At 44.7% G+C, this 26,888-nt stretch overlaps 1 protein-coding gene across 1 annotated transcript in view; it reads left to right on the forward strand.

The window, feature by feature from the left end:
* The window catches only part of INTS9 (integrator complex subunit 9), a 107,331-nt gene extending 81,574 nt beyond the window's left edge, over positions 1 to 25,757 (forward strand). The window contains exons 13-17 of the mRNA XM_060250318.1: positions 2,274 to 2,398; positions 3,773 to 3,940; positions 17,936 to 18,034; positions 21,547 to 21,684; positions 25,007 to 25,757. Of these exons, the coding sequence (XP_060106301.1) occupies positions 2,274 to 2,398; positions 3,773 to 3,940; positions 17,936 to 18,034; positions 21,547 to 21,684; positions 25,007 to 25,183 (707 nt within the window). The 3' untranslated portion in view covers positions 25,184 to 25,757. The remainder of the gene's footprint in view (positions 1 to 2,273; positions 2,399 to 3,772; positions 3,941 to 17,935; positions 18,035 to 21,546; positions 21,685 to 25,006) is intronic.
* The last annotated feature ends 1,131 nt before the right edge of the window (positions 25,758 to 26,888 follow it).

Raw genomic sequence — 26,888 nt, forward strand, 5'->3', positions numbered from 1 at the left:
ATCCAGAGAATAGTCTACACATACCAGGGTCATTACCATCATCAGTCAAACGGACAGAGTAACAGTCTCTGATAATAATAGCTCTCCACTTCTCCAACACGTCCTTCCTCCTCATCAACCCAACAAAACCTACGAGTTAGGTTCCTTGTTCTTATGGTGCAGCTGGCCAATCATGTTACACCCCACTTAACTAGCTTCACATGCCTCTCATTAGCTAGTATAGTTGGAGTTACATACTGTTGCATCAGCAGTTTTTATCTTAAAGTGCCTGATGCTAACAAATTGTAAAAAGGATATAAAATCCCCAAATCCAGAAAGTATGGGGATTCCATAGAGGGGCCACACTTGATGAGACCAGTGGTCCACCAGGTCAGTGTACCACCAGTTTTGTGTAGTGAGAGCCAGTTTGGTGTAGTGGTTAAATGCACAGACTCTTATCTGGGAAAACCGGATTTGATTCCCCATTCCTCCACATGCATCTGCTGGTATGGCCTTGGGTCAACCATAGCTCTTGTAGGAGTTGTCCTTGAAAGGGCAGCTGCTGTAAAAAGCTCTCTCAGCCCCACCTTCCTCACAGGGTGTCTGTTGTGGGGAGGGAGGTAGAGGAGATTGTGACAGCTCTGAGACTCTGAAATTCAGAATATAGGGTGGGATATAAATCCAATAGCATCATCATTTTCTTCTCCTTCTTCTCCTAGCACACAGTCAGGAATGCCCCAGGAAGTCTGCAGGTGGGGCATCCAGGCCAAAGCCTGTCCCTCTTATTGGCTCCACACTGGTGTTCAGGCATCATAGTTGATAGATAAGGACCTGAATTAAGAAGTGTTAAGAAGGACCTGAATTAAGAAGCTTTAAAGTGTTACTTTTCCCATCCACATAAACCTTTGGTTTCAAATGAATGCACTAAAGACTCAGCATCTTTCTGTAATAATTTTCTGTTGTGGTCGTCTCATCCTGAGCTAAGATATAAGAGAGAACTTCTGTTCTTGTATATGATTGGGGCAGGGGGTAAAAAAGTTCTTGGAAAAGAGAGAGGGTAGGAATGGAATTCCAAAACATAGTTTCCCATAGCTGAATTAATGTTTCCAAATGTCAGTGTGCCTATTAGACTTTTGTGAAAAAATCAGAATAGGAAAACTCAGACTGGGACATTTCTGGGCGCGGGTTTAGTGTTGTGCCTAAAGAGCTGGGTTCAAAGCCTCACTTTGGCCACGAAGCTCAGTGTGTGTCCTCTGGCTAGGCACCTTTCTTCAGCCTAGTTTACTGTTCAGGGTCATCAGGGCTTTCTTTGTAGAAAGGGCCCAGCAGGAACTCATTTGCATATTAGGCCACACCCCTGGACACCAAGCCTGCCAGAATTGTGTTCCTGCTAAAAAACAAGCCCTGAGGGTCATTGTGAGGGTTAAAAATGTGGAGAAACTATGTAAAAAGAAGCCTAAACTCCTTGGAGGAAGAGGGGAATTTTAAAATTCCTAAAAAGTGTGCTTGGAACAAGGTATTAGAAAACCCCCAACATGTTTTGAGAGGTATAATATATATATAGAGAGAGAGACCCCCCTCTGACTTATCAAATCATTGTGAAATGTTTGTTTTCTTAGACCGCATTCATGCATCACATGTAACTGGGGTTCAGTAAAAATGTACAGACATTCAGAGTTCCTCCTGAAGCACCCCTGTTGCAGGAGCCACCTGAGGGTTATTCCCTTAAAAAAGAAAACAAGAAGAGGGCAGAACTTAATGGTCTGGTGTAAGCGCAGAGCACTGGCTCCTATTTTGCTTCCTCCACACAGAGGCAGGCAATGGCCAACCACCTCTGAAACGTCTCTTGCCTTAAAAACAAGTCTAGCTTGCCATCTAGCAGTGCATAACGCTAAAAGAGATAGAACGTCTGGCTACCAGACAACTTAGGATCTCCTGGTTATACTACACACACTGCCGCACTTAATTACTGCCTCCACACAGCTACAGAGATGAGACTTCTCCATGTGGGGGAATTTGATTTGCATGAGCAGAGTCTACACCTGTTCAATGAAAACCTCATGCCTCTTGCACAATTGCTGTCATTTGCCTCCTGCCCTTTACTCCACCCTGCCTGACTAGGCTGCCTCTGTGTGACTTCCTGAGTATGCAGCCACCCTAGTTGTCTTGCTTGCCCTCATGCCTGGCCATCAGAGCCCATGGCCCTGGAGGATAGCTCTGGTTTGCAGTCTGAGTTTTAAAGGTAGCCAGTGCCACCTGACTTTCCCCCCCCTCCCTTACCTTTCTCTTTGCAGAGCCTGATTTCTCTTACTTGGATGCACTGGGACCTTATCAGCCACTGGCGATGAAGTGTGTTTACTGTCCCATAGACACCAGGTTGAATTTTATTCAGGTGTCCAAGCTACTCAAGGAAGTACAGGTAATTAGAAGACGACGGCATTGGATTTATATTCTGCCCTCCACTCAGAGTCTTAGAGTGGTTCACAGTTTCCTTTATCTTCTCCCCCCACAGCAGACACCCTGTGAGGTGGATGGGGCTGAGAGGGCTCTCTTACAGCAGCTGCCCTTTCAAGGACAACCTCTGCCAGAGCTATGGCTGACCCAAGGCCATCCCAGCAGGTGCAAGTGGAGGAGTGGGGAATCAAACCCGGTTCTCTCAGATAAGAGTCCACACACTTAATCACTGCACCAAACTGGTGTATGAAGTGTCCTCATACCTTCCTTAACATAAGGCCCGAACTGGACATTACCCTAAACATATGACTGATGCTCAAAAAAAGGCAGTTGTTATCTTCTCCGGCTCCATCACTTCTTGCACATCTTTCATTGATGGCTGTACATTTTCCTGTCATTTTTCCACATAATTGGCTAGCAGGGACAGGAAAAGATTTTGACATCATGACATATTTTACTAAATGTTACGAGCTTGCTCCAAAATCTTCATTAACTGCACCACTAATGCCTCCCTGCACTGTCATGTTTTGCCCAGGAGAAGGAACCTTGTTTGTGTGGTGAAGAATTTCTTGCAAGATCTAATGTCTGACCGTGTGAACTGTGAGCCCGGGGAGTCAGTCGTCCAAACCTCATCTCTGCTGTGAACTAGCTAAAGGCTCTGAGACATGCTAGTATTCACCCAGCCACAATGCGATCAGCAGTGCAAGGATGATAATAATACAAGTCCACTGTAACAAAGCTATTACAAGGCTTGTTCTTCACATACAGCAGGAAGAGAGGTGGAAGGAGAGCTAGCGTGGCATAGTGGTTAGAGTCTCAGAGCAAGACTAGGGAGACCCAGGTTTAGGTCTCTGAAACCAAGAATCTAACCTTGGGCCAGTAACTGTTTTGCAGTGTAACTAACCTAGCTTGTTGCAAGGATAAAATGGAAGAGGGGAGAGCCAAATACACTTCCCCGGGCTCCTTGGAAGAATAGTAAGATACTAATGGGGCACATTCTAATGGTGGTCGAGCTGATTCTACAATTTGAGTATCACCAATACGAATGCTTCTCATGTTTAAAAAAATCCATGAAACTAGAAAACTAGCACCCCAGGGAGATGTTTGTGCTTCTCATATGTTCTTATTAGCGTGTAAAAAAATTGTAAGGAATTGGTGGGGTATAGTGGCATGCCCTCAGCTGCAGCAAGACATTTAATTTGCTTTTGTTGCTGTGTCTGTCAATCAGGCCAAAGATGTCTTATGTTTTTCTCTTGATTTGCAAGACCTCAACAAGGCTGTATATTATAGTATTGCTTCCAGATCTGTGTCTGACTGTTTTCCCACGTCCTCTTTCTAGCCTCTTCATGTGGTTTGCCCAGAGCAGTACACCCAACCTCCACCAACCCAGTCCCATCGCACAGACTTGATGGTTGATTGCCTGCCCCCACCCATGTCCTACCGCCGAGCGGAGGTGCTGACCCTTCCATTCAAACGCCGCTACGAGAAGATTGAAATCACACCAGAGGTGAGTGATGGGAAGTCCACAAGGGAGCCTGACGGAATCCAGCGAGACCCATTTTGGCATTGGAAGGTGGCCCCTCTCATAATCAGTAAAGAGGGCATCCTATAGGTTCTCTGTTTAGATGGCTCGTGAAAGTAAGACAAACTACATTCCCTCTTTTGTTTTTAATTCCATCTGTGAGATTTTTTATTTATTTAAAAGGGTACAACTTGCCTTTCTCTTGACCAAATGAAGACAGGGGAAAGCCAGCAGTGTATTATGTGCCATCAAGTTGCTTCCAATGGACTAATGCCCTCCAAAACATCCTATTTGTTAACAGACTTACTCAGGTTTTGCAAACTGAGAGCTGTCCATTGCATGTTGGGTCTTCTTCTTTTCCTTCTGCCTTCAACTTTGCTTAGCATTTATAATCTTTTCTAGTGACTCATGATGTGACCAAATTATGATAGCTTCGTTCGTTTATTTTATGATAGCTTATTTCAGTCATTTTAACTTCTAGGGAGTTCTAGGGAACTTCTAGGGAGAATTTGGGCTTGATTCTCTATCTGGCAGCCCATAATATCTGTAAAACTCTCCTCCAGCTCCACCAGCTGTACCTAAAGACTAAAAAACGAGAAGCCTAACAATACAACCAAAAAGTGCCTAAAAAACAGCTTCCCCACTCTGCATCACAGTGTTGCCTTTGCCAATCACATCTGTTTCACTCCACCTTTTCCCTTTCCTAGTCTCTTGGGTTGCACTTTACATAGCCACACTTTGATATTCTGCATTAATCCAGTATAACATGAACACCCTTTTTATTTGGGGTCTGAGTTATCTTGGAGAAAAGGAGGCTTATAAATGTTTGTTTACTTATTTATTAAAGCATTTTTGCGCCATATTTTTCTAGCCAAGCCTGCCTTCCAAGACAATTTGACAACCATAGGTAACAGTAATCCAGAGCAGCATATTATGGTATAAAGAGAACGCAGACAACAGTAGGTACCACCACAGAGGCTGAAGTTACTTATGGTATTTTAAGCCAGTTTAAGGAAAGTAAAGTGAGGATATTCCCAAATTCTGACTGCAGCCATAAACGTTCTGTATTCAGGAGCCTCATACCTTTTTTCTGAAGATGAGGAAAGCCTGAGCAAATCTTCATTGGAAGCTTTTAAGGCACTGCAGAGGCCTGTGAAGCAGAAGGTCTTTCAGGTAGCCAATCCCCAGTCTGGACCGGGTAGGGCTTTGAAGACAGGGAAAAGCCAGCAGTTTGAACTGCACTGATAGCCTTTGATGACCTTTGATCCCTGGTGAGAAGTGATACAATTGGCAGGTGCCTGTGAAGACCCCAACTGCTGCGTTTTGAAGCAGTTGACATTTCTGAACACAATTGTGAACAGAGAGGAGACCAGCTACGTTCATTCCTTGGTAAGCATTGCCAAGAGTTTTGGAAAGAAGGAAAGAAAAGCATTTACACATTGGTTAGTAAGGGAAACAAAGAGCAGCAGGTCCCTAGTTGGAAGTTTTTTGTCCATCTCCCTCTAACCATGTCCATGTCTCTCCCCCACCCCTACTTCTGCTCACAGGAATCCAAAACCCTGCTCAACTATGAATTTTTCCTGTGTCAGTTGCTTGGCACCTTTAAAAGGATCTGCATGCTTGTGTTTGTTAGCTATAGATGTAATTCAATGTTGGAACTGGTGTTTAACAGCTGATACCTAGCACAACCAGAGGTGGGGGCTTTTATTTAGAATCTTCCAAATAAGTGGTCTGGGTGTATGTTTTTTGAAAAAGTTGGATAGGATTCTGGAGAATGTACATGTGACCTATTCTAAGAGGGGTGGTTATGGAGAATGGCATCATTCTGAATGCTGGGTGTTTGAAACCAGCAAGAGAATGACCTTCATGTTCTGCTGGAATGCTTCACTGCTGCTGGAAACAAAGTACTGGGGCAGATGGATCCAGCAAGGCCATTCTTACGTCTGTTGATGAATTGAACCTCCATGAACAGAGGCAGGATATTTTCAAGTTTGTTTCTTTGAGAACATTAGAAATGAAACCACAATACATAGATTTTCTGGACAACTACCTCTAAAAGCCAGATGCTAGGAATGAGCGGGGCACAGCCATCCCCTTTGTGAGCTTCCCAACGTGCTTGGTTGGCTGCTGTTACACCAAAACAGACCTCTGAGCCAGAAAGGTAGTTCTTACCTTCCCAGAACACTCTGTGTTGAGAGGCAGTGTCCCTATAAACACAGGATATGGGAGACAGGCAAAGGGTACCTTTTCTGGCCATGCCTTGATCGTGAGTGCCCCAGAGGCATCTGGTTGGCTGGCCACTTTTGGAAATGGACTGCTGTGGACTGAATGGACTTTTGTGGGGTACCCAATATGTTACCTGTGGGCACCATGGCACCCACTGACGCCTTTTCTGGTTCCCACAAGTGTTTTTAGACAGAGGGTGGGGACAGCAAGAAGCCCAGCAAGGCTTCTGATTGGCCATTGGATTGGCTGTGCAGATTTTTTTTAAGGTTGCTATGGCAGTAGCTGCTGCCACTGCACAAGGATCTTGAGCCAGCGTAGTCTATTTATTTTATTTTATTTATTTAATGGACTTATATCCCGCCCTTCTCACCGAGGTGTCTCAGGGCGGCTTACAACATAATAATTCATATAATTCAATTTAAAACGTTTACAAGTACAATTAAAACCATAGTTAATAAAACAAGATAAAATAAAACCAGCGGTCTATAAAAGCATTTTTGTTCCATCTAGAGATGTTCTCATTATCAGTTAGGTGTTATAGGCCTGCCGGAAGAGGGCTGTCTTACAGGCCCTGCGGAACTGCCCTAGGTCCCGCAGGGCCCGCACCTCCTCCGGCAGCTGGTTCCACCAATAAGGTGCCGCTATTGAGAAGGCCCGATCCCTGGTGGATTTTAGACGGGCCTCCTTTGGCCCGGGGACTACCAGCAGGTTTTGTGAACCGGAACGTAGTACTCTCTGGGGAACGTGTGGGGAGAGACGGTCCCTAAGGTAGGCAGGTCCTAGGCCATATAGGGCTTTAAAGGTAATGACCAACACCTTGTACTGGACTCGGAATATTACTGGCAGCCAGTGCAGATCCCGGAGCCCCGGCCGAATGTGCTCCCATCTTGGGAGCCTAGTGATTAAGAGCCGCAGACTCTAATCTGGAGAACTGGGTTTGATTCCCCCCCCTCCTCCGCATTAAGCCAGCTGGGTGACCTTGAGCCAGTCACAGTTCTTTCAGAGCTCTTTTGGCCCCACACCTGCTTCACAAGGTGCCTGTTTTGAGGAGAGAAAGGGAAGGCAGTTTTAGGCTGCTTTGAGATTCCTTTGAGACTTCTTAGTCCAGAGAAAAACAGGTTATAAAAGCCAGCTCTTTCTTCAAATAAGATGCAGTTCCACTTCCTGTGGCAGCCATTTTTTGGCTGCACCCACCATGCTGAGTCAGAGTTCCAAAGGTGCCTGCAGGCTCATAAAAGCCGAAGACCCCTTGTGTCATCCATCAGTGCAATTCCCATGATTAAGGTCACTTGCAGCACATTTTGAGCTGAATGGAGTAGCCCAGCTGGTTTCCCCTCTGATTGCAGAAGTTGCTTGTGCTTCCCCACTCTGCCCAGGTCATGAAGATTCTAGACCCAGCCTGGTTGATACCTGTTGGGTTCCAGCAGCAGAAGAGAGATCCTTCTGGCAACCAGCCATGCAGAGTTTCTCCCTACTGTGTTTTTCTAATATGGCGCTGTTGCCTGCTGCTTAGCAGCACTGCCCTCTGGTACATCTGGTATAAGTAGGCCTGATTCCATGCAGGGAAGTGAGATGTAGTTGCACAGGTGGGTGGAAGCGTGTGACTCTGGAGTAATAAAAGCTTCTCCTGCCGTATCCAGCGGGAACTTGTGAAAGTTTTGTGCTCCAAAAAAGTTTCTCCAGATTTTCCCTGCACCAGATGGTGACCTCCATAGAAGGCTTCATTGAGTCTCCAGGCTACATTGGTGATGGGTTGGGAAATGAGGAGGAGCTCATTATTATTATTATTATTTGGTGTTAAGGATTTTTATTTTTTTGGTGATTTTGATGTGATTTTTTAAAAATGAATTTGTGAATAATTAAGAGTAGAAGAGGAGCCCTGCTGGGTCAGACTATCTAGCCTACAATCCGGTTTCCAGCAGTGGTCAGCCAGGTGCTTCTGGGGAAGCCACAAACAGACTTTGAATCAACAGCCATCCCCCTTTATTTGTCCCACAGCAACTGATCTTCAGTGGTACATTATTTTGGAATCCAGAAGTTCATACAGCTTTTATGGTAAACCACTGTTGATAGCCCAGTAGAAGGATCTGGTTGGTGCCCTGTTATCTGGAAGATGAAGGCAACACATGAAGCTGGCACTCCTGTGTCTGTGCTGACTCCCTGCTTCTTTCCAGGGTCCATTCAAGGTGCTGGTGATGACCTGTAAGACTCTAAGAAAGGTGCTCTTTTAAAAAGCCCATTTTCTTCAAGTGGGCTTTTGCTGGCCAGGGAGAGGAAGGAAGAAAAGAACCAGTGTTGTGTAATGGTTAGAGTGTCAGGCTGGGAGACCCAGTTCTGAATCCCCACTCTGCTGTGGAAGCTTGCCGGGTAACCTTGGGCCAGTCACTCTCCTTCAGTCTCACCTTACAGGGTTGTTGTGAGGATGAACGGAAGAATGTTGTAAGCCAATTTGGGTTCCCATTGGGAGCAAAGGGGAGTATAAACAAAGTAAATAAAATAATACAATAGTGAACATGCCAAAAGTCTAAAGCCAGGGTTTCATGTCCTCCCATCAAACATGGGACATTTTCCTTCATGCTGGCTGTAGCCTCTCTTACATGCACGTGATTCTTTCCCCACTTTCCCCTGCTTCTTAGTCCAGTCCTGTTTTCCCCTCCAAAAATATAGCCTCCATCCCTTCCATAGCCTGTAAATTTACCAATTCCTGCCGGTGAGGTATAGTGTGGACTAGGATCTGAAGGACCCAGATTCAAATCCCTGCACTATGATGAAACCTTCTTTGGGTGACTTTGGTTTAGTTGCACCATTTTACCATAACCTACCTTACAGGATTGGAGGAAGGTCAGAATAAAAATGTACTTGATAGATGACCAGTTAGCAGTTCCTGATCGCCTTTTCTCTCTTCCCTGATGCATGTGCTGCCTCTCTCCCTCTACAGTCCCCTCCTCAAAGCCCATACTGCTTCAAGGCTTTATCACCGCAAGTGCAATGAAATGCAAGATTGCTACCTGTCCTTGGAACAAGGTGGTCTGGAAATCCAATCAAATAAATAAGGCAAAGGTGCTAGCTTCATGTTCCTGAGAACAGTCTTATCTTAAAAAGTGTGCAATATCTGTTGCCAGGCTCCAATTTTATTTATTTGTTTTTAAGTAGAGAAGCTTTGGCACAATCCAAGCCTTATCTGAAGCCAGCCTGTGGCTGTAGTCAGAGGCTTTTTCCTGGAGTGTTCGTGAGCAGTGAGCATTCTGCAAGCTCATAGCAGTTTGGCCACGAGCTTGTAGCAAAGGCTGGCATTTGTCAGCCAATTCTGTATTTATAGATTTACAGGAATTCCGCTAATGAGGTGCTGTAGGTGTAGAATCCTATGGTTTATAGGATAGACTACACATGACATTTAACATACTTCCAGTGCTGACGTGCAGTCCATTTAAAAATTGCGGTAAGACGCATCCACATAATTGGTGGCTCGTTTCCAAGAAGTCAGCAAGAAGATGTGACGGGAAATTCAGTGCAGTCTTTGTTAGTTTCTCCTGGAGGATACAGAACAGTGGATATAGGATGTTACCTTTATAATAATCTCTTTTATTACAAATGTATGATTGATTTACTTAATTTATACCCTGCCTTTTTCACAGACACTCAAGACAGATTACAAATCAATTCAAACAAAAAGCAAAGACCTCCAATAAGCAATCTAATAGGACTAGGATTAGGGAATTGGAAAACAATGAGAACAACAACAAAAAAAACCTGTCTAAGGCAATACAAATTGCCTAAGGCATAACATGCCATAATACAGAAAGTGGGTAACAATGGTAGAAAATAATGCAGTGAAAGGGAGGTTATACACAGAATAAACATTACAATAGACTGCAATCCTATTCGTTTATAAAAGCAGCCTCTTGAGTTCTGCACTTCTAAACATTGCTGATTTATAAAAAATAAAATAAATCTGATTTGTACCTTTCTCAAAATGATGAAAGAGCCCCGTGGCGCAGAGTGGTAAAGCTGCAGTACTGCAGTCGGAGCCCTCTGCTCATGACTTGAGTTTGATCCCAGCGGAAGCTGGTTCAGGTAGCCGGCTCCAGGTTGACTCAGCCTTCCATCCTTCCGAGGTCAGTAAAATTAGTACCCAGCTTGCTACCTGTCCTTGGAACAAGGTGGTTAATAGATGACTGGGAAAGGCAATGGCAAACCACCCCGTAAAAAGTCTGCCGTGAAAGCAATGTCACCCCAGAGTCGAAAACGACTGGTGCTTGCACAGGGAACTACCTTTACAAAATGATGAACTCTGAGGGCTTTTCTATCTTCCCCTGGCAGGATGTTCCACCAGATAGATGCCAACCACATAGAATGTGCATAACTAGGCAATTACTGATGTTGCCGTTGCAAGGATTAAAAAAATGTCACGGGGAGCACATAAGCTGTACTAGCAAGGCAAAACCCCAAAAGGCTGAAGTATGAGTTAAAGCTGCCACCAGTCCCTTTCTACTATCCAGACAGCGTGAGACCAAAGGACAAAATCTCAGGCCCTCCTGGAATTAAAAATCAAGAAAGTCACCTTTGCAATGTACAGTGAGTTTCACAAAACAATTACTCTGGTAGCTGTAGCCAATGAGAGCTAAAGTATTGGATTCAGATTGAAATAGTCAATAAAAGAGCCATAACAGAGCTATGAATCTAACCAAAGCACATTTACATGCAGTTATTCAAGATCCAGATGTTACCAAAAGCAGACTGAATCCAGTAAGGTTCCAAAGTCTAAGACAAGGTTTCAGGTCAGAAAAACCTATACAAAGCAAGAAGTGTCCAAAGTCAGATGTACTCCAAGCAAAAGGCATAAGGCTCATAGCACAGGGCAAAACTAGAATGAAAACCTTTTTTCCCAAGGGCTTGTGATTCTAATTAACCAATCAAATGTATAGCAAATGATGTCACTTGACCATCAGGCCTGTTTCTAAGCAGGGGATCTGACCAATCAGAGGGGTTTGCCTATTAAACTGGCTGCCCTGCAGCTGCATTGTGTTCAACAGAGCAAACACCTTCCCCCACCATGAGCTCAGGTGCCAAGGAGATGGGATACACCCTTGTAGATTCTCATGTCCTTGAAGCTACCAGGCCTAATGGTGTGGTCAACAGCTGGGTACCACTCATCTCCCTTATCTGAGTCTTTGAATCTACAAGCAGCTTGCCATGCTTCAGAGAAAGAAGTGTCATCTTCTGCTAGGCTTCAGCCTGAACTATTGTTTAAAATCTAAACATGAAGCTGCTTAAAGAGACCAGTTTCTTGACAGCTAGTTCCTCTGGTACTCATTTCTGCCCACCGAAACTAGTTTCAGTTCCCATCGCAGCAGATAGGCAGTGAGTGATTGGCATTCCAGATGCTTGGAATCGTCAAGTGCCCGTCAGTGTCCATCATCTCCCTGTGCCCGACCCACATCAAAGCCTAAAGGGGGAGCCATTTCTTTGCTCTGCCAACCCACCACTCAGGTCACAACATTTGTGAGGTGCAAGGGATGTGTGTGTGCGTGCAAATAGGACATTATTGCAATTAGTCACATGTTAGCCCACACAAAGCCCAGTGATACATTTTGGGATCTCCAGAGAATAAGCTGGAATCAAATGGAGCCCTTGATCAAAAGTCCTTTATTGCAAAAAAAAAAAAAAAAAAATCTTCAGAAGCACTTTGGAAAGAATTTGGTAGCTGAAACTGCCTTTCTTAATGGCAGAATAGCTTGAAGGGGCCTCATTTAATACAAGATGTAAAATCACAACACGGAGCCGTGGGTACAATTAACTAGCGTTCCCTAACAAAGACTGGCTGCCCCTGCCGCTGAGTCTCCCCCATTCAATTTGGGAGCAAGCGCCAATTTACATGCAAAGAGCCCATTTGCCTGAGTTGTTGCTGGAGTCCAGGAGTGTATTTTTAATTGGGAAAAGAATTACTTTGTTGCATAAGCTTTGCTGGGTCCTGGTAATTCATCGCTCTTAGAACATGTGCATTTATCAGGTTGCCTTAAACTGAGGGATTGTGTGATACAGGCATTGTCCTTACACCCATCATGTTGCACAGTGCAAATCGTCTCCTTGCAGAGAAACCCCACCAGATTTTATAGGTACTGATTGAGCCCAACTACTTAATTTCCCTGTGGAAGAATTTCAGTTTGCCCAGGAAATTAGGTCCAGGGACAATACAGCCCTGTTCACGTGAGTATTTCTTCTCAGAAACTACCTTTCCACATTAAGATCTCAAGAAATGGCCATTATTCCCACTGAAAGTTTTTTTGTACAAATCTGCATGGTAGCGTACAAAGGGATTTTGTGGCAATTGGCTGCTTAGCTTGCTACAGAGTAGACCGATTGGTTCATTCAGCCTAGTACTAGCCAGTCTGTCTGTATATTTTGATTCCACCCTCCTTCCAAGAATCTCCTTGCTCCCGCATCACAGAGGCTGAGTTAAATCATCCATTGGTTTCCATGGGTGAGTGGGGATTTGAACCTAGATCTCCCTGGTCCAAGTCTGATATACTGTCCACTGCACTGCATTGGCTTCCTGGCTAACTATGGCTCTCCAGGAACAATCTTCCTGAGATCCTTGCATTTGCATTATATATATATATATATATATATATATATATATATATATATATATATATATATATATATATATATATATATATATATATATATATATATATATATAGGCTGCTTTTCTCCTTAGTTGGGGTTCAAAGTGGCATAGAACATCATTCTCCCTCCATTCTCTTGCTCCAAAAACCTGTGAGGTAGGCCAGGATAAGTGTGATGGGCCCAAGGTCACCCAGCAAGCTTCCATGGCAGAAGTGGGGATTCGAACCTTGGGTCTCCCTAGATCCTGCTCTGCCATTTTATCCACTACTACACCATGCCAGCTCTTAGTTCTCTCCTTGTAACTCCAAGATTTTACTTGACACGAGGGCCTTTTTTTGTAGCAGGAACTCCTTTGCATATTAGGTCATATTCCCCTGATATAGCCAATCCTCCTGGAGCTTACAGTAGGCTCTGTACTAAGAGCCCTGTTAGCCCTTGGAGGATTGGCTACATCAGGAGTGTGTGGCCTAATATGCAAAGGAGTTCCTGCTACAAAAAAAGCTACCTGGGACCTTCAATATGAAGAAGAAGAAGAAGATATTGCATTTATATCCCGCCCTCCACTCCAAAGAGTCTCAGAGCAGCTCACAATCTCCTTTACCTTCCTCCCCCACAACAGACACCCTGTGAGGTGGGTAGGGCTGAGACGGCAAAAGCAAGCTCTCTGCTACTGGGCTACAGCCCTTCTTCTTTAAACCTGCTACAACCAAGGGGAGGACGGAAGGAGGGTCAGAGGTCTGTAGGTAGAGAAAAGAGACCCAGGCTGGAGCCATTGTGTGTAAATAAAATGAGAGGGCAAAACCAACAAATTCCTGTGGGCACCATTTTGCATGCTATACTCATGTTGGTATGTGCAGTAATGTCAGGCCATGTTTGGGACGCCACCATCTGGAGCAGATAGGGATCCTTGGGGTGGAGGGTGGTTGGCGAGGCCAAGGTTTGGCAAGGGCAGCATAGCCCAAAATCCACCCAAGAACTAGTATCCAGCATATGCTTCCATCTGCTGCTGGCCATTCATTCCTAACACGACCCTCATTACTGGACGCTGTGTCCTCTCACTGACTTGCACGTACAGCAGAGCTCTTCACAGTGTCCTTGGGAAATTAACTTTCATGGGTTTATCGAAACTACACAAACAGGCGAAGGCGGTTTGCAGCTTTATTAGTTAAACGTTTTTAAGAAGCCCTTGAGACTCATTACAGTCCATGTAGTGGCAAAATAACTTTAATGTCTGTGATGAAAGGCTTTTTAAAAAGAATAATAAAAAAATCTCCACACTCCCACCCTCTGACTCAAGGGGGGGGGGGGGCGGAATTCGAAAGTTATCCTTGCTAATCTCCTCCAGGCCGGATTCTGCCACTTCCCATGCCAGGGTAAACTCCTTGAAATCAACAGCACGGCTTTGCCTTTGCCCGGAGGTTTTATTCAGCCTCCGGGAAGCCTCTTCCCGCCTCTGATGTTAATTCATCTCTTTGCTGTGAAAGAAGAGCTTTATCTCTCTGGTGCCCCAGAGTTAGGCCTAGGCCTTTACACTGCTGTGAAGGGGGGTCCACTACGTTCTGTTAATCTGTTGTCTGAAGATTTCACGCCTCAGTTTTTGAAAAAAAAAGTCCCTTGCCTGAGCAGGGGCGGTGGAGTCTCTTCACTTCTGTGCCTTCTGTACAAGCAGTTCCAGCCACACAGAAACCATTGATATTGTTGACAACACCATTTAGTTTCAACAGCATACGTGTATGGGTATGGTTGCAAAATGGTGGCTTTCATGGACCTGAGTCCATGTTAGTGCCTCCACCTGAGGCTTCCGATTAGCTGTTGGACTGCTGATTTCTCCCATATTGATTTGGACTGAACATGTACACTGCCTGGTATTTATTTTAACTTACGGAATTCGTACCCGGGTTTAACAGTATTAGACTTGACCTTGATAGGGCCTGGGAGCAGCTAGCTCACCACAGAAAGTAATTGTCTTTCTTCTGCTTTGCCAGTTTTCTCTCTAGTTGAGAGTGGTCCTCACCTACCTGTAGGTCTTGTGACCAGTTCTTGCTTTCATTTGAGCTTCGCAGAGAAATTTTAACATATCTTGGAATGCTAGACCTTCCAGCTCATTGTGTAATAATATCCCTCCACTACCACCCTCCTTTTTGTACCTGGGTGGGTGTGTACACATGTATATCTGTCAATTTAGGGCAACCCCTCATGCTCCTAACAAGAAGATCTGGTTGATGTAAATTTCTGCCATAATACCTTTATTAGGTGCCGCAAGATTATCTATTCCTTTTCATCTTCTTAGCAGTTTGGTGCAACTCCTTTTGAGATCATTTCATCTTCACAACAGAGATCTAATCCCTACTGTGTGTCCAATAATCTATCCAACATTGTGCCAGTTACTACTATGGTACCCACCAATGTGTTTCCTAATGACTGTTTCCTTCTTCTCCAAAGCAAAAGACTTAATCCTGGCTTTCCTCTACCTCATGGAAGCAGGAGCTGCCTCAAAGGAATCCAGGAGGACCTTTGTACCTCCAAGGAGTACCCATTCAAAAAGAGCTGCCTTCACCATGAGGGGCAGTTTGGAACCTCCCAATATTTTGTGATTGGTTCCAGCTTTCATGACAGCCATTTTGTGGTTGGATTAGGCCAATGTGACTGTGTCACACAGTGGCCAAACCCCAGGTGCCATCACAAGGCCCACCAGTGGGGCCAGAATTCCACAAGCTCTCCCATTGTTGCCCCCCAAGCACCAAGGATACAGAGCATCACTGCCCCAGACATACCGTTCCATATGTAACTTGTGACTAATAGCCACTGATGTTCCTCTGCTCCATATGTTTATCCAGTGATTAATTAATTTCATCGAATGCCCACAAGTTTCTTGTATTGTGAGAAAGGCAGAAGGGTACTTTTTTCTCTGACTTCTCTAGCCCATGTATAATTTTGTGAACCTGTCATATTTCCCCTCAGTCATCATTTTTCCAGGCTTGAGCCCTAACCTCTTTAACCTTTCTTCACAGAGAAGGTGTTCCATCCCCTTAATCATTTGTTGCCATTTTCTGCACTTTTCCCAATGCTATATCTCTTATAAGTCCTGGTCCACCCCTCTAACTAGTCCAGCAGCTCTTTGAACAGTGGTAACTGGGTACAGGAAAAGAGAAATCATCATCTTGAACGTCCTACCTGCAGGTTGCCCAGAGGCAACTGTCTAGCTGCTGTTGGGAACCAGATTTCCTAAACTAAATAGATTTGGCCTCATCCAGACATGCAGTTCTGATGTCCATCTAGGTTTCGTCACTTGCAAATCTGTGTGTGTACAAAGTTTTGGAGGGAGGAATTTGCTTGAGATCAAGCAGGGTCCTGAAGGAGTTCAACAGAAATGCCGGTTGAATAATAATAATAATATCAAATGTCAGTTTCTTTTGAACGATCTGATTCCTGAAATTACTGAGGCAATTGCTAAATTTCTTGTGGAAGTCCTTAAAATTAAAGAGAATTCTCCATAGCATCGTTTCTGTTTCTGTATGAAATCTTATATTTGATGGATTCTGTATTTATTGCTTGGATTATTGTCTATTTTGTAACTTCTGATATACCAATAATGCCAATATATGATGATGGTGGTGAATGTCAGTTGGGTCTTGACCTTGGCAAATGTGATACGTACCTGTGGCCCCTGCTTTCCTTTGCTCTTCCCCATCTTCCATTTTGCCATGTCACATCTTGGATGAGTCAATCAGCAGAGCTGCAGGTTCTTTAAAAAAAAAAAAATGTGGAGGGGAGAGAAGCAAGCTGAGAGTTACAAGGCCCAAGTAAATCTCTGCCTCTTCCTCCTCCACAGAAATGAAATATAATAGGAGGCCAAATGTGTTTTACCCTCTTGCTTGGCGAAAGAGCCTTCCTGGCTGTTAATAGATTTATTTATAGGGATGTAAGCATGTGTGAGGCCTTGAGGGGGCACCTCATTTTTTATTGACGGTGTTCATCACAGCCGTTCCTCAGTGCCTTCTTTCTTTATCACTGTGCCAGGAAGCTGGTGTTGATTTCTTGCTACGCCAACTGAATTTAGATCTGACTGCCCGGTACTTAGCGTCGCCATGAGTCTTTTGTAGTTGCCGAAAATGCTTAGAATTTGGAAGGCTGTACATCTGTGTATTTTCAATTCAGCTTTTTTCTTTTTTTGGGAGAATCTGAGGGCTTGTGGAAGCTTATTGAGGGACGAGAAGGTCCTCAGTAAAAAGATCAGAAACGGCAGATGGGAAGTTCTGACAAAAATGACTTTTCCCCCAAGAGAACTAGTGTGATGTTGCACTTAGAATTTCCAGGGGAGGTCCAGGTTTGAATTCCTGCTCTTTCATGAGGCTAACTAGATGACGATGGGCTGGGCTAGGACACCGTACAAGGTGGTCTTGAGGTCAACAGTGGGGAAAGGGCCATGTATGCTTTCCTTGGAGTAATGGCAAGCTCAAAAAGAAATCATCCTTTCTTGCAATCCAGAGTTGCAGAGGAGCACTGTCATTGCTTTCTAGAGTGTGAGTTCTGGGCCTGCAGGACAACAGTGGCTGCTGTTGCAAATAAGGCTCCATTCTCTTCCTGTGTGTATCTGGAGTTCTGCAGAGCAGCAGCCTCTTTCATTTTATGCCACTGCTTACATGCATCTGTCAACAGAGAACACTCCCATACACTTGACAAAGCTGCTGAATCTACAAGGGCCAATAGCACAATAAATCTGTTAGTCTTTAGGGTGCCTGCCGCAAGACTCTTTTATTGTTTTGAACAACAGGGATATTATTACTGGTGGGTAAAATTCTTGGGATTTTTTTTTAAGGACAACTCAAGAGTGACAGATGGGTGCAATGGAGTTCTTTGTTAAGGTGGCGGGGGGGGGGAGTGGTTGAGATTTTAACAATGTTGAGAAGCTAACTTTGCACACTTAACTTCTGAATCTGAAGTTTGTGCAAATAAGCTCTTTGGTGCAGATCTCTATAAGGGCTTCTTGCTTTGCTATTGCATATATTACTGTACATTTTGCCAGCCTCTCTGAAAATTTACCAGTAGTAACCCAACAAAGTTGCTAAATTTGCTTATTGATCTTTTAAAAGAAAAAATCTGTACCATCTGTTTTTGCCTTAGCTTGCAGATTCACTGGTGCCCACGGAAATGAAGCCAGGCATTTCCCTAGCAACCGTTACTGCTGTTTTGCATACTAAAGACAACAAGCATGTACTGCAGGTAGGATGTGGCATTTGGGCGGGGGTGGAGAGATGACACTGTTGGATCTCGGTGGTTTCCTGATTATTAGGCTTTCTCTCTGAACTCCAGTGAAACATCTTTAGCAGTTCTTTTTTTTTTTTTTGCCAGGATCTTCAGATGGAGGGGTTGGGGTTCTTCCAGTGACAAGCAGGCTGGTGATAAATTCCTAAAGTTCTCTCTCTGGATTATAGGCTCAGCTATTGTTCTAATTTGTTTACAAGGCCCCTTTTTTACTAACAAAGGAAAAGCAAACTAAGCAGCAAGCAAAGATCGAAGTTTATCGAAAAAGATACAAACTGGCCTCCCCAAATGCATAAAGCACCATGGCTTTCAAAATAGGTGAATAGAAATGGAAAATTAATCCATACTTTAGATGAAAACCAGCATCACTGAACTGCCGGTATTGTCCAGTGGACAAAAATCAAAGGGCCCTAGGGGTGGAATAGATACATTGGAAGCAGGAGCAGAATCTGCTTTGGGGTTGGGATAATGTAAAGTTAATGTTTCCCCCTGCTCCTTATTTTAATGACCCAAATTGGAGCTACTTCATGACCGGTGGAGGTGGAAATGCATGTTTTCCCCCTTTGCGTGGCAAAAAGTAGCTTCAGAGGTTAATTAAACTGGAGGAACAATTTAGGAGATAGGAAGTTAATCACCCTTTTCTTGCTCTATGGCCTTAATCAGATTTCCTCAGTGGCTACTTTGATCTCAAATAAATACACCCAAGAAATCCTGATCTGTCTTCAGTACTCTATCTAGTTTGGCTGTCAGCTTTATAAATGAAGATACAAAGGCGTGAAATCCCCCAGGCATCCTAGGGGAGCATTTCCAGTGGTACAGGGACTGCCCTTTTTTGTGCACACCCAAGATCTTAACTATCCTGACCTGAATAGCCCAGGCTAGCCCAATCTCAGAAGCTAAGCAGAGTTGGCCCTAGTAAGTGTTTGGATGGGAGACTGCTAAGAAAGTCCAGGGTCACTAGGTAGACTGGCAGGCAGTGGCAAACCACCTCGGAATGGCTCTTGAAAATCCACCATAAATCAGCTGTGACCTATTGTGGTATAAAAGCTTCATCCACGGATCTTAATGAACAGGGCAGCTGTATTAGGTAAGCAAACTCCTAAAGAGTGACAGGGTGCAGGCTTTATTAGCCATTCCCCTTGAATTGAGACCACAAGCAAAATGGCAGCCAGTTCAGTTGAACAAGAATGGGTGGCCCACAGTCACTTGCACTCCCGGTGAGCAGGAGGTGAGTGGTGGCATTCTGCACAGCTGCAGCCTCTGAGCATTTCAGGGACATCCACACATAAAAGACATGACAGCAAGGGATAAATAACCAGGAGGCAGGACTTGTTCCCTGAAACAGCTTTGTGTGCCTTCCCCCAGCCCAACCCCACCCTAAGTAGCCCTTAGAAATTTTAAATAAGACTTGGTTAAAAGCAGGGGAGAAAGCACAATTTTGCTGGGGGTGGGGTATGAGAAAGGAATGAGATCCTAAGTCTTTTAGATACATTCCTTACTGTAGTGCTCTCTTATGCATGGAGGGCACGGGGCCGTAGCTCAGGGGCAGAGCACATGATCTGTTATGTAGAAGATTGCAAGGTGAATATCCTGCTTAAAAGGTCATCCAGTAACACATCTGGGAAGGATCCTGGCAGGCTGCTTCAGGTAAGAGCAGATGATACCGGACTAGATGGATCAATGATCTGACTCAGTTGAAGGCCAATTTGCACTGTTTATATGGCTGCTGTGAGGCTCCTCCCTCTCCAGCTCTTGATGGCTTCCCCTCAGCCGCCTTGCTGGATGTCTCCAGCAGGTTTCCCCAGGCCTCAGAATGGGGAAGGGGTGTGTGTTACACCACCTTCTCCTTTTGCACAGCTCTTGTCACATCAGAGCTTTTTTCTCCTCCCCTCCTTTCCTAGGAATCTGCCTCTGAAGTTCCAGATAGCCCCACCCTTTCTCAGGGCATACCTGGCTTCTCTGTGTGGAAGGACAGTGATTTGCTCCTCCCCATCCCTCCTACTGGGCTGTTGGATATGGCTCCTCCCACCTGCTGCCCTGCCTCCTTCCCTATTGGCTACACCAGGGGCTTGAGTAGAGTAGGCTGCCATCCCTCAGTCCTCGCTTCTACTTTTCCCTGGCCCTTGTGCAGGCTTCTCTGGCCCTGCCTTGGCTTCTGCTCTGGCTGTAGGGGCTGCCCCCAGCTGTCTCCTCCACCTGTGCCTAGTGCTCTGGTGCCAAGAAGGGGCCCTGTGTTGTCACCCAGGGGGCTACCAGGCTCTCTGTCAGCAGGGGCAGGGCTGCTGAGAGCTCCATCTCCCGTGGCAACAGTGGAGAGTTTGACCCTGAGTCTGGTGTTGTGTCCAAACAGTCAAATGGAGGGGATTTATCTAAGCAGCACACTTGTTCCAGAGTGCCCCTGTCTATAACTGCATACCATCTGCTTGTGATGATCCCTTTATTAGCCATCCCCAGGCCCTGGAAGATGGTATGAGCCACAAGAAGATAGCCACTCCTGTGCAAGATTAGCAGGAGGTGAATAACTGTAGCAGGCAGTCCCAGGGGACCATTTCAGCATCTCTCAGATTGATACCCCAGCTTCCTTTCATCATGGGGCTCAGTTTTTATTTATTTACTCCATTTCTCAACTGTCTGTATCATCAAGACTCAAGGAAGATAACAGTGTTATAAAAGGCAATGCAAAAGATTGTATAAAACCTGCAATTATAAAAATACAGTAAAGCTGGATAACAGTGCTGAATTACGCAAAATTAAAGAACAATGGAATAGCAACTGTATAATACAATGAGTATAAACGGGATTGCACAAATGGAAAAACAATGATCCAAAACCAGGGTTTCGCAATTAGAGAGTGCCGGATTGCAGACCGTGTAACACATCCAGTAAACAATGCAGTATAAAAGGAGGAGAAAAAGAAAACTGCCTAAAATTTCACAGGCAATTAGATTAAAACCATATTTCCTAAATTCCATCCTATTGTATCCCTGCTCCCTTTATGAAAAGGCCCTTCTGAACAGTTGTGTTCTATGCATTCTGTGAAATGACAGAAGCATGCAGGGCTTTTTTTGTAGCAGGAACTCCTTTGCATGTTAGGCCACATGCCCCTGATGTAGCCAATCCTCCAAGAGTTTACAGAGCTCTTCTTACAGGGCTTACTGTAAGCTCCAGGAAGATTGGTGACAGGGGGTGTGGCCTAATATGCAAAGGAGTTCCTGCTACCCAAAAAAGCCCTGGAAGCCTTTTTTAACCTCCTCAGACAGGCCATTCTACCATGAGAGAGAAAGCAGTCTTAGAGCTATGGACATGGGGCTTCCAGGAGGTCTTCTGTCCACACACTGACCAGGTCCAGATCTGCACAGCTTCCACAAGGGGTCTTTATAACGTGCCCCCGCAAGCCACAGAGTCCTCAGTGTCTTCTAACTGCTTCCCTTTCCTTTCTCTCTCTCTCCCCAAATCATGTTGGCTGGTAGCTCCCTCCAAAGCCATCTCAGCCGCAGCCTGGCAAGAAAAGGAAGAGGGTAACGGATGATGTGCCAGAATTGAGAGCCATCAAGCCTCTGCTCAGCGGCTCCATTCCCATGGACCAGTTGGTCCAGATCCTGGAGAAGGTAAAGGAGATTCAAGCAGTTTTCCCCAATTGTTCCTTTAAAGATAGTGCAGGAAGTTGGGGGGGGGGGGGGGGAACTATGAATATTCCATTTGCTGGACCACAGAATTGTTGCTGGGTAGAATATTTGGCAATCTTGACATGCCTTTAAATTGGAAAGAGAGGGGAAAGCACATGTTGCAAAACCAAGTACAGTGACTCAGCCTCTGCTGGTGTTAACGATATGTGAAGCTTTTTGATTACAAGGCATGCAAAGCTGGCCAGGATTCTTTGCATGCTCTTAGCAGGAACAGGACTGCTCCACAGGCCGAAAGGAGGCCTTTTTCAGCATTATGGGTCTCAAAATAAAAACAGCGGTATGCCTGCTCTTAGGCCAGCAGTGGGATGTGTGCACACAGAGGGAGATAACTGTATATTGTGCAAAGGGCCCTTTGTATATAGTACTGTGTATTGCTACCGCATGTCTGTGAAGAGCTGCATTTTCCCCACCCTTCCTATCAATGTGGTCCAGGTATGGTGACAGATTTTGGCCTACATGCAACCCTCTGGTTTTCCTATATGAGTGCCTGGAATCCATTGATCTATATGAGAGACAGTACAGCCATTCACTCAGCATTCAGGTGGAGCTAAACCTGCCCCTGGAAATCCCTGTGTCTGTGGCATTGAGGCAGTCTTGCCCTCTTTCAAATGCAGCCTATTTGCTTTGTCAGTGAGAGCCACAGTGAACTGAACCAAGCCTTCATACCCCCTTTTAGCCTCAAAGCCACATCCTAGAATGGCTGTTCCTGTCATGAAGCCCTTGGGTGTTGAAGAAAACACTGAAAACATTAAAGAAATCCAGGCATTTAAAAACCAAGCACTTTGAGCAACTAATTGGCTCATCAAGCAAAGTCCGCATACATTTGCATGCAAATACAACAGCATTCTGTCTTTGTCTGTCTATGATGCACGCCTGCAGACACCAACTCCCAAGTGACAGAAGAGGAGGAATGCCCCTGCTGCTTTTTTCTGCAAAACCACTTTTATTTATCAGGTTTTTAAAGTGTATATAACAAGGTCTGTAAATCAGCAAGGATTAGGACAGCACTACAGAGACGATGCAATAAATCAGGAGACTATTTTAAAACTGCTAAAGAAGAGGGATGAGAATAAAGAGAAAAAGTGAGCAATCAAGAGGAGGGAGGAATCCACTGTACAAATTCCTGGATTGCAACTGAGAGAAAAAATATATTCTTGCAGCTGTACTCCTGTTGAGGAATGCTTCTTCTAAACTAAGATGCCTGGCAAATAGGTCTTTCTAAGCACATATATATGCTTAGCACAAGGCATCAAGGATTAAGATTTATCTAGGGACTCCCATCTTGTCCACATGGCTAGGGACAATAGGGGGAAGATTCAACCCAGAGAATTAAGGTAATGATGAATGTGTGTGTGTGTTCATCATAACCAATGTATAAAATCTGCTGCCAGATCAATGAGTAGCACCTTTTAAAATTAACCCATTGATAAGCATTGCAACCCTGAACAAACACATAATAAGCTGTTACCCTCTTCCAAAGCTATTGACTTCAATGATTAGGGTGTAACTGCTTAGGGAGGCACATGCCCACATATAGATATCTATCTTTGACCTTGAGAGCCAGTTTGGTGTACTGGTTAAGAGCACAGACTTTAATCTGGAAGAACCAGGTTTGATTCCCCACTCCTCCACATGCAGCCAGCTGGGTGACCTTGGGTCAGCCACAGTTCTTTTCAAGAGCAATTCTTGAAGAGCTCCCTCAGCTTTACCTACTTCACAGGGTGTCTGTTGTGGGGAGAGGAAGGGAAGGTAATTATAAGCCACTCCAAGTGAAGGGCAGAGTATAAACCCAATCTCCTCATCTTCTAAAAGCGTCCAATGTGTGAAGAAATGTCCTCCACCAAAGCAGTGACTGTGACTTCACTGTGCACTCAGGAAGCCAGCTTCAGACTTCTAGCTAGCACTAAGGGTGTGTGTGTGTGTGTGTGAAAGGAACTACCAGGCTCTTTGTTATACTAATGACTCTGGACCAAGCAGGCCAGTGGTTTAGCACAACCACACCCTGCTGGAAGGGGATACTCACTGACAGACAGGGGGAAAGCCCAGATTGATAGAATGTATTGTCTTCCTTGTGGGACAAAAAGATCTGAATGACCCCAGTGTAGGATGGGCTGTGCCCAGCATAGAATATAAATTCTCTGGACGGAGTGAAGAAGCTCTCTATATCTTGACTTGGGAGTACAAGACACCAAGGACTAAGCTTTGCCTAGGGACTCCATCTTGTCCGCATGGCTAGGGACAATGGGAGAAGATTCAACCCAGAGAACAAAGGTAATGATGAACATTAAATTCCTGCAACCTAAAACTACTCTGACATATTTTAACATCCTGTAGGGTAAATTCTGAGCACAAGAAAAGGGAATTGTGTGTTTTCACCTTTTCTTTGTATCCTTGGAAGTTTACATGCTTCAAGTGACCATGTGTATTCTTTTTATCCATTTATTAAACTTTCTTATATCTTGAATGCTGTAATCTCTGGAAAAGCACCACACCTGCTTGGTTTTGCTGTCTGAAGTGAGGTAACGGGGGGGGGGGGCACTGAGTGAGCTCAAAATCCATGGAGCACAATAACTTGAAATTATGATGTTTTTCTTTATGTAAAACATTTCTGTGCCGCCTTTCCAGTCAAATACTGTCTCCAAAGTGGCAAACATCAAGACATTAAAACAGTGTTTAAAATAAAATATATAAAAAATAGTTCAATAAACGTAACACCAAAACCAGGGAGGGGGGCCAATAATAGTTATGAGAGGTATGCCTGATAGCCCCACTCACAGAAGACAATGATAGACGAATCTCCCTGAGGAAGGAGTTCCACAGGTTGTGCCACTGCTGAGAAGGCCCAGTCTTGAGTTGCCACCAATCTAGCCACTGATAAATTGTCCTGTTCTAGCTTCTAAGAGAGAATTAGGAGGCAAGGCAATGAGGCAGAACCTAATGGCAGTGAAGGTATAGAGTGCTAGACATACAATTCAGTTCACTAGAAAAAAAAATTTAGAGTTGGTAGCGGTGGTGGAAGTTACCCAGTTTGTTTTTGGAACCCCTGTGAAGCAAAGGAAAGGGGCATACTCACTGAGCAAAGACTTAGGACAGCTGCTGAGTTTTCCAACCTCTTGGGGGCCAATCCAAAGGAATTGGGAAGCCCTGCAAGTCCATTCCTTTGCACTGTGCTTAGCAGATAAGGGCATCTGGTTCACTTGTTCTCTTGTATGCCAGTAACCTTTCCATTCTCCTGCTCCCACAGCACGGCTTTAGTGATGTCAAGGTAGAAGATACCCCGAAGGGACACATCGTGCTGTTTCAAGATGTGGAAACGCTCATTCGGATTGAGGAGGATTCAACCCACATCATGTGTGAAAGTGATGAGGCGCTGAGGGTTAAGCTGCAGGACCTAGTCCTCAAATTCCTGCAGAAATTCTGAGCCTCTCCGTGCCAGTCTCTCCTCTTGAAAGAGAAGCTTTAAAATGGCAGGAATGGAAACTGTCCTTAGTCTGAGCAGGGAGAGGAGAGCAGCTGCTGCCACGGAAAGACCTCGTGCAGCTGTTTCTTTTCTTTTTGCAAGAAATCACCACCCAGTTTCCAGCTTCTTCCACCAGCAGAGGCTCCTGTGCCTCAATACTCCAAGGAATAATTCAGCCGGTGCCACTTTTCCCCATCATGAAGCTACAGTGATAGCAAAAGATGCGCCAGTCAGATTTTGCACTGTCCTGTTAAAGGTGCAGGAGCCTTGATCAGGAAAATTTGGTTCCCCTTTCCCAGGAGCCTTGCCTCCATTGAAATAGGAGGAGACCCCTGGGCCCAAGCTGTCATTCATGCCTCCAACTTGGATCGAAGACATGTCTTGCTTTAGTCCATGCTGTGCTGTGCTTCGCTTTTCATTTCCTTTCAGTTTTCAACCTTTATGTGATTATTGTTTTGCTTTTAAAAAAAAATAAAATAAAATCCCAGAGGCTTGCTCCCAGCTGACCAAATAAAAAACCTATTTTAATAGATAATGTCACAGTGTGAGTGTTATGTTTAGCTCTGGGGAATAAGGATTAGTCAGAGGTTGCGAAAGGTGCTTTGTGGACTCGAAGCACTCAGTGCAGAATGAATATCCTATTTTAGTGTTGTAGCTTTTAAAATGAATTTCTGCACTGCTGTGTCAGAAGCAAATGAGCACAGCTGGCATCAGCAGTCAGAGAGGCAGGGCAGTTGCTGGGCGTCAAGGGCTGCCCGGGGGGGGGGGGGGCGTGGGTGGGTGGGTAGGGCACCCACATGGAACCAGAGATCAAGAAGATGGCCTGATCCAAGCCAATAGGGAGAGACCAGTGTAGAGGCTAGATGGCAATCTGACAGCAATGCTGATTCTCTGAACTTAGGCAGTTCATGAGTGGGAGGGCAAGAAGGGCTGCATCTAGAGGCACCAGAGGACCAGGGTTGGTGGTTGCACTCTGATGACCAGGGCCCTCAAAAACCTGCAACCAGCCACGAGCTTCTTTCCATTCTTCCCCTTTTATTCCTGATCTCAATTTGTTTTGAAGTTGACTCACAATGTAGCCAAGACATACTTAGGCTGAGAGGTAGTTTCTAGTTTATCACCTCTTTCTTCTGCCTTTCTTACAAAGAGCCAGGGAATACATAGTTTTTCACAGCTCCGTTGCAGAGGGAACTGCTATTGCTTTGGTTCCAATTGAGCCTGTATGCTTGTTTGTATGTGTCAACAACTGCCTACTCAACCTATGGAAAACAAATTATGATTGAGAGTATTGCTCCAGTCATGATAAGCAGATGCATATGTGGAAACAGGTTTCCATAAAACATTTCTGGGATTAGAACCTTTAGGTGTGCATCCCGTACTACTATTCTAAAAAGATGTATCCTAACTTTACAGTTAAGGGAATACTTCTTTGTTTCAGGATCTGGCCACATTGTACAGTTCTATTTAAGCTGGACATTTGAAATGGCAAACTAGAGGGTAAGTGTATTTATGGAATAGATACACCTGACTTTCTCCTTCAACATGGCCATTAAATGCATGGAGCAGCAAAATAAAGTAGTTTGATTTCTTTTTTTTTTACATCCTTCAGTCAGCATATTTGGCCTAATAAGTGCTAGTTTTGCTGGAAATGGGCAGTCCACAAGGA

This window comes from Heteronotia binoei, chromosome 1 (assembly GCF_032191835.1).
Source record: "Heteronotia binoei isolate CCM8104 ecotype False Entrance Well chromosome 1, APGP_CSIRO_Hbin_v1, whole genome shotgun sequence".
Lineage (NCBI taxonomy): Eukaryota > Metazoa > Chordata > Lepidosauria > Squamata > Gekkonidae > Heteronotia > Heteronotia binoei.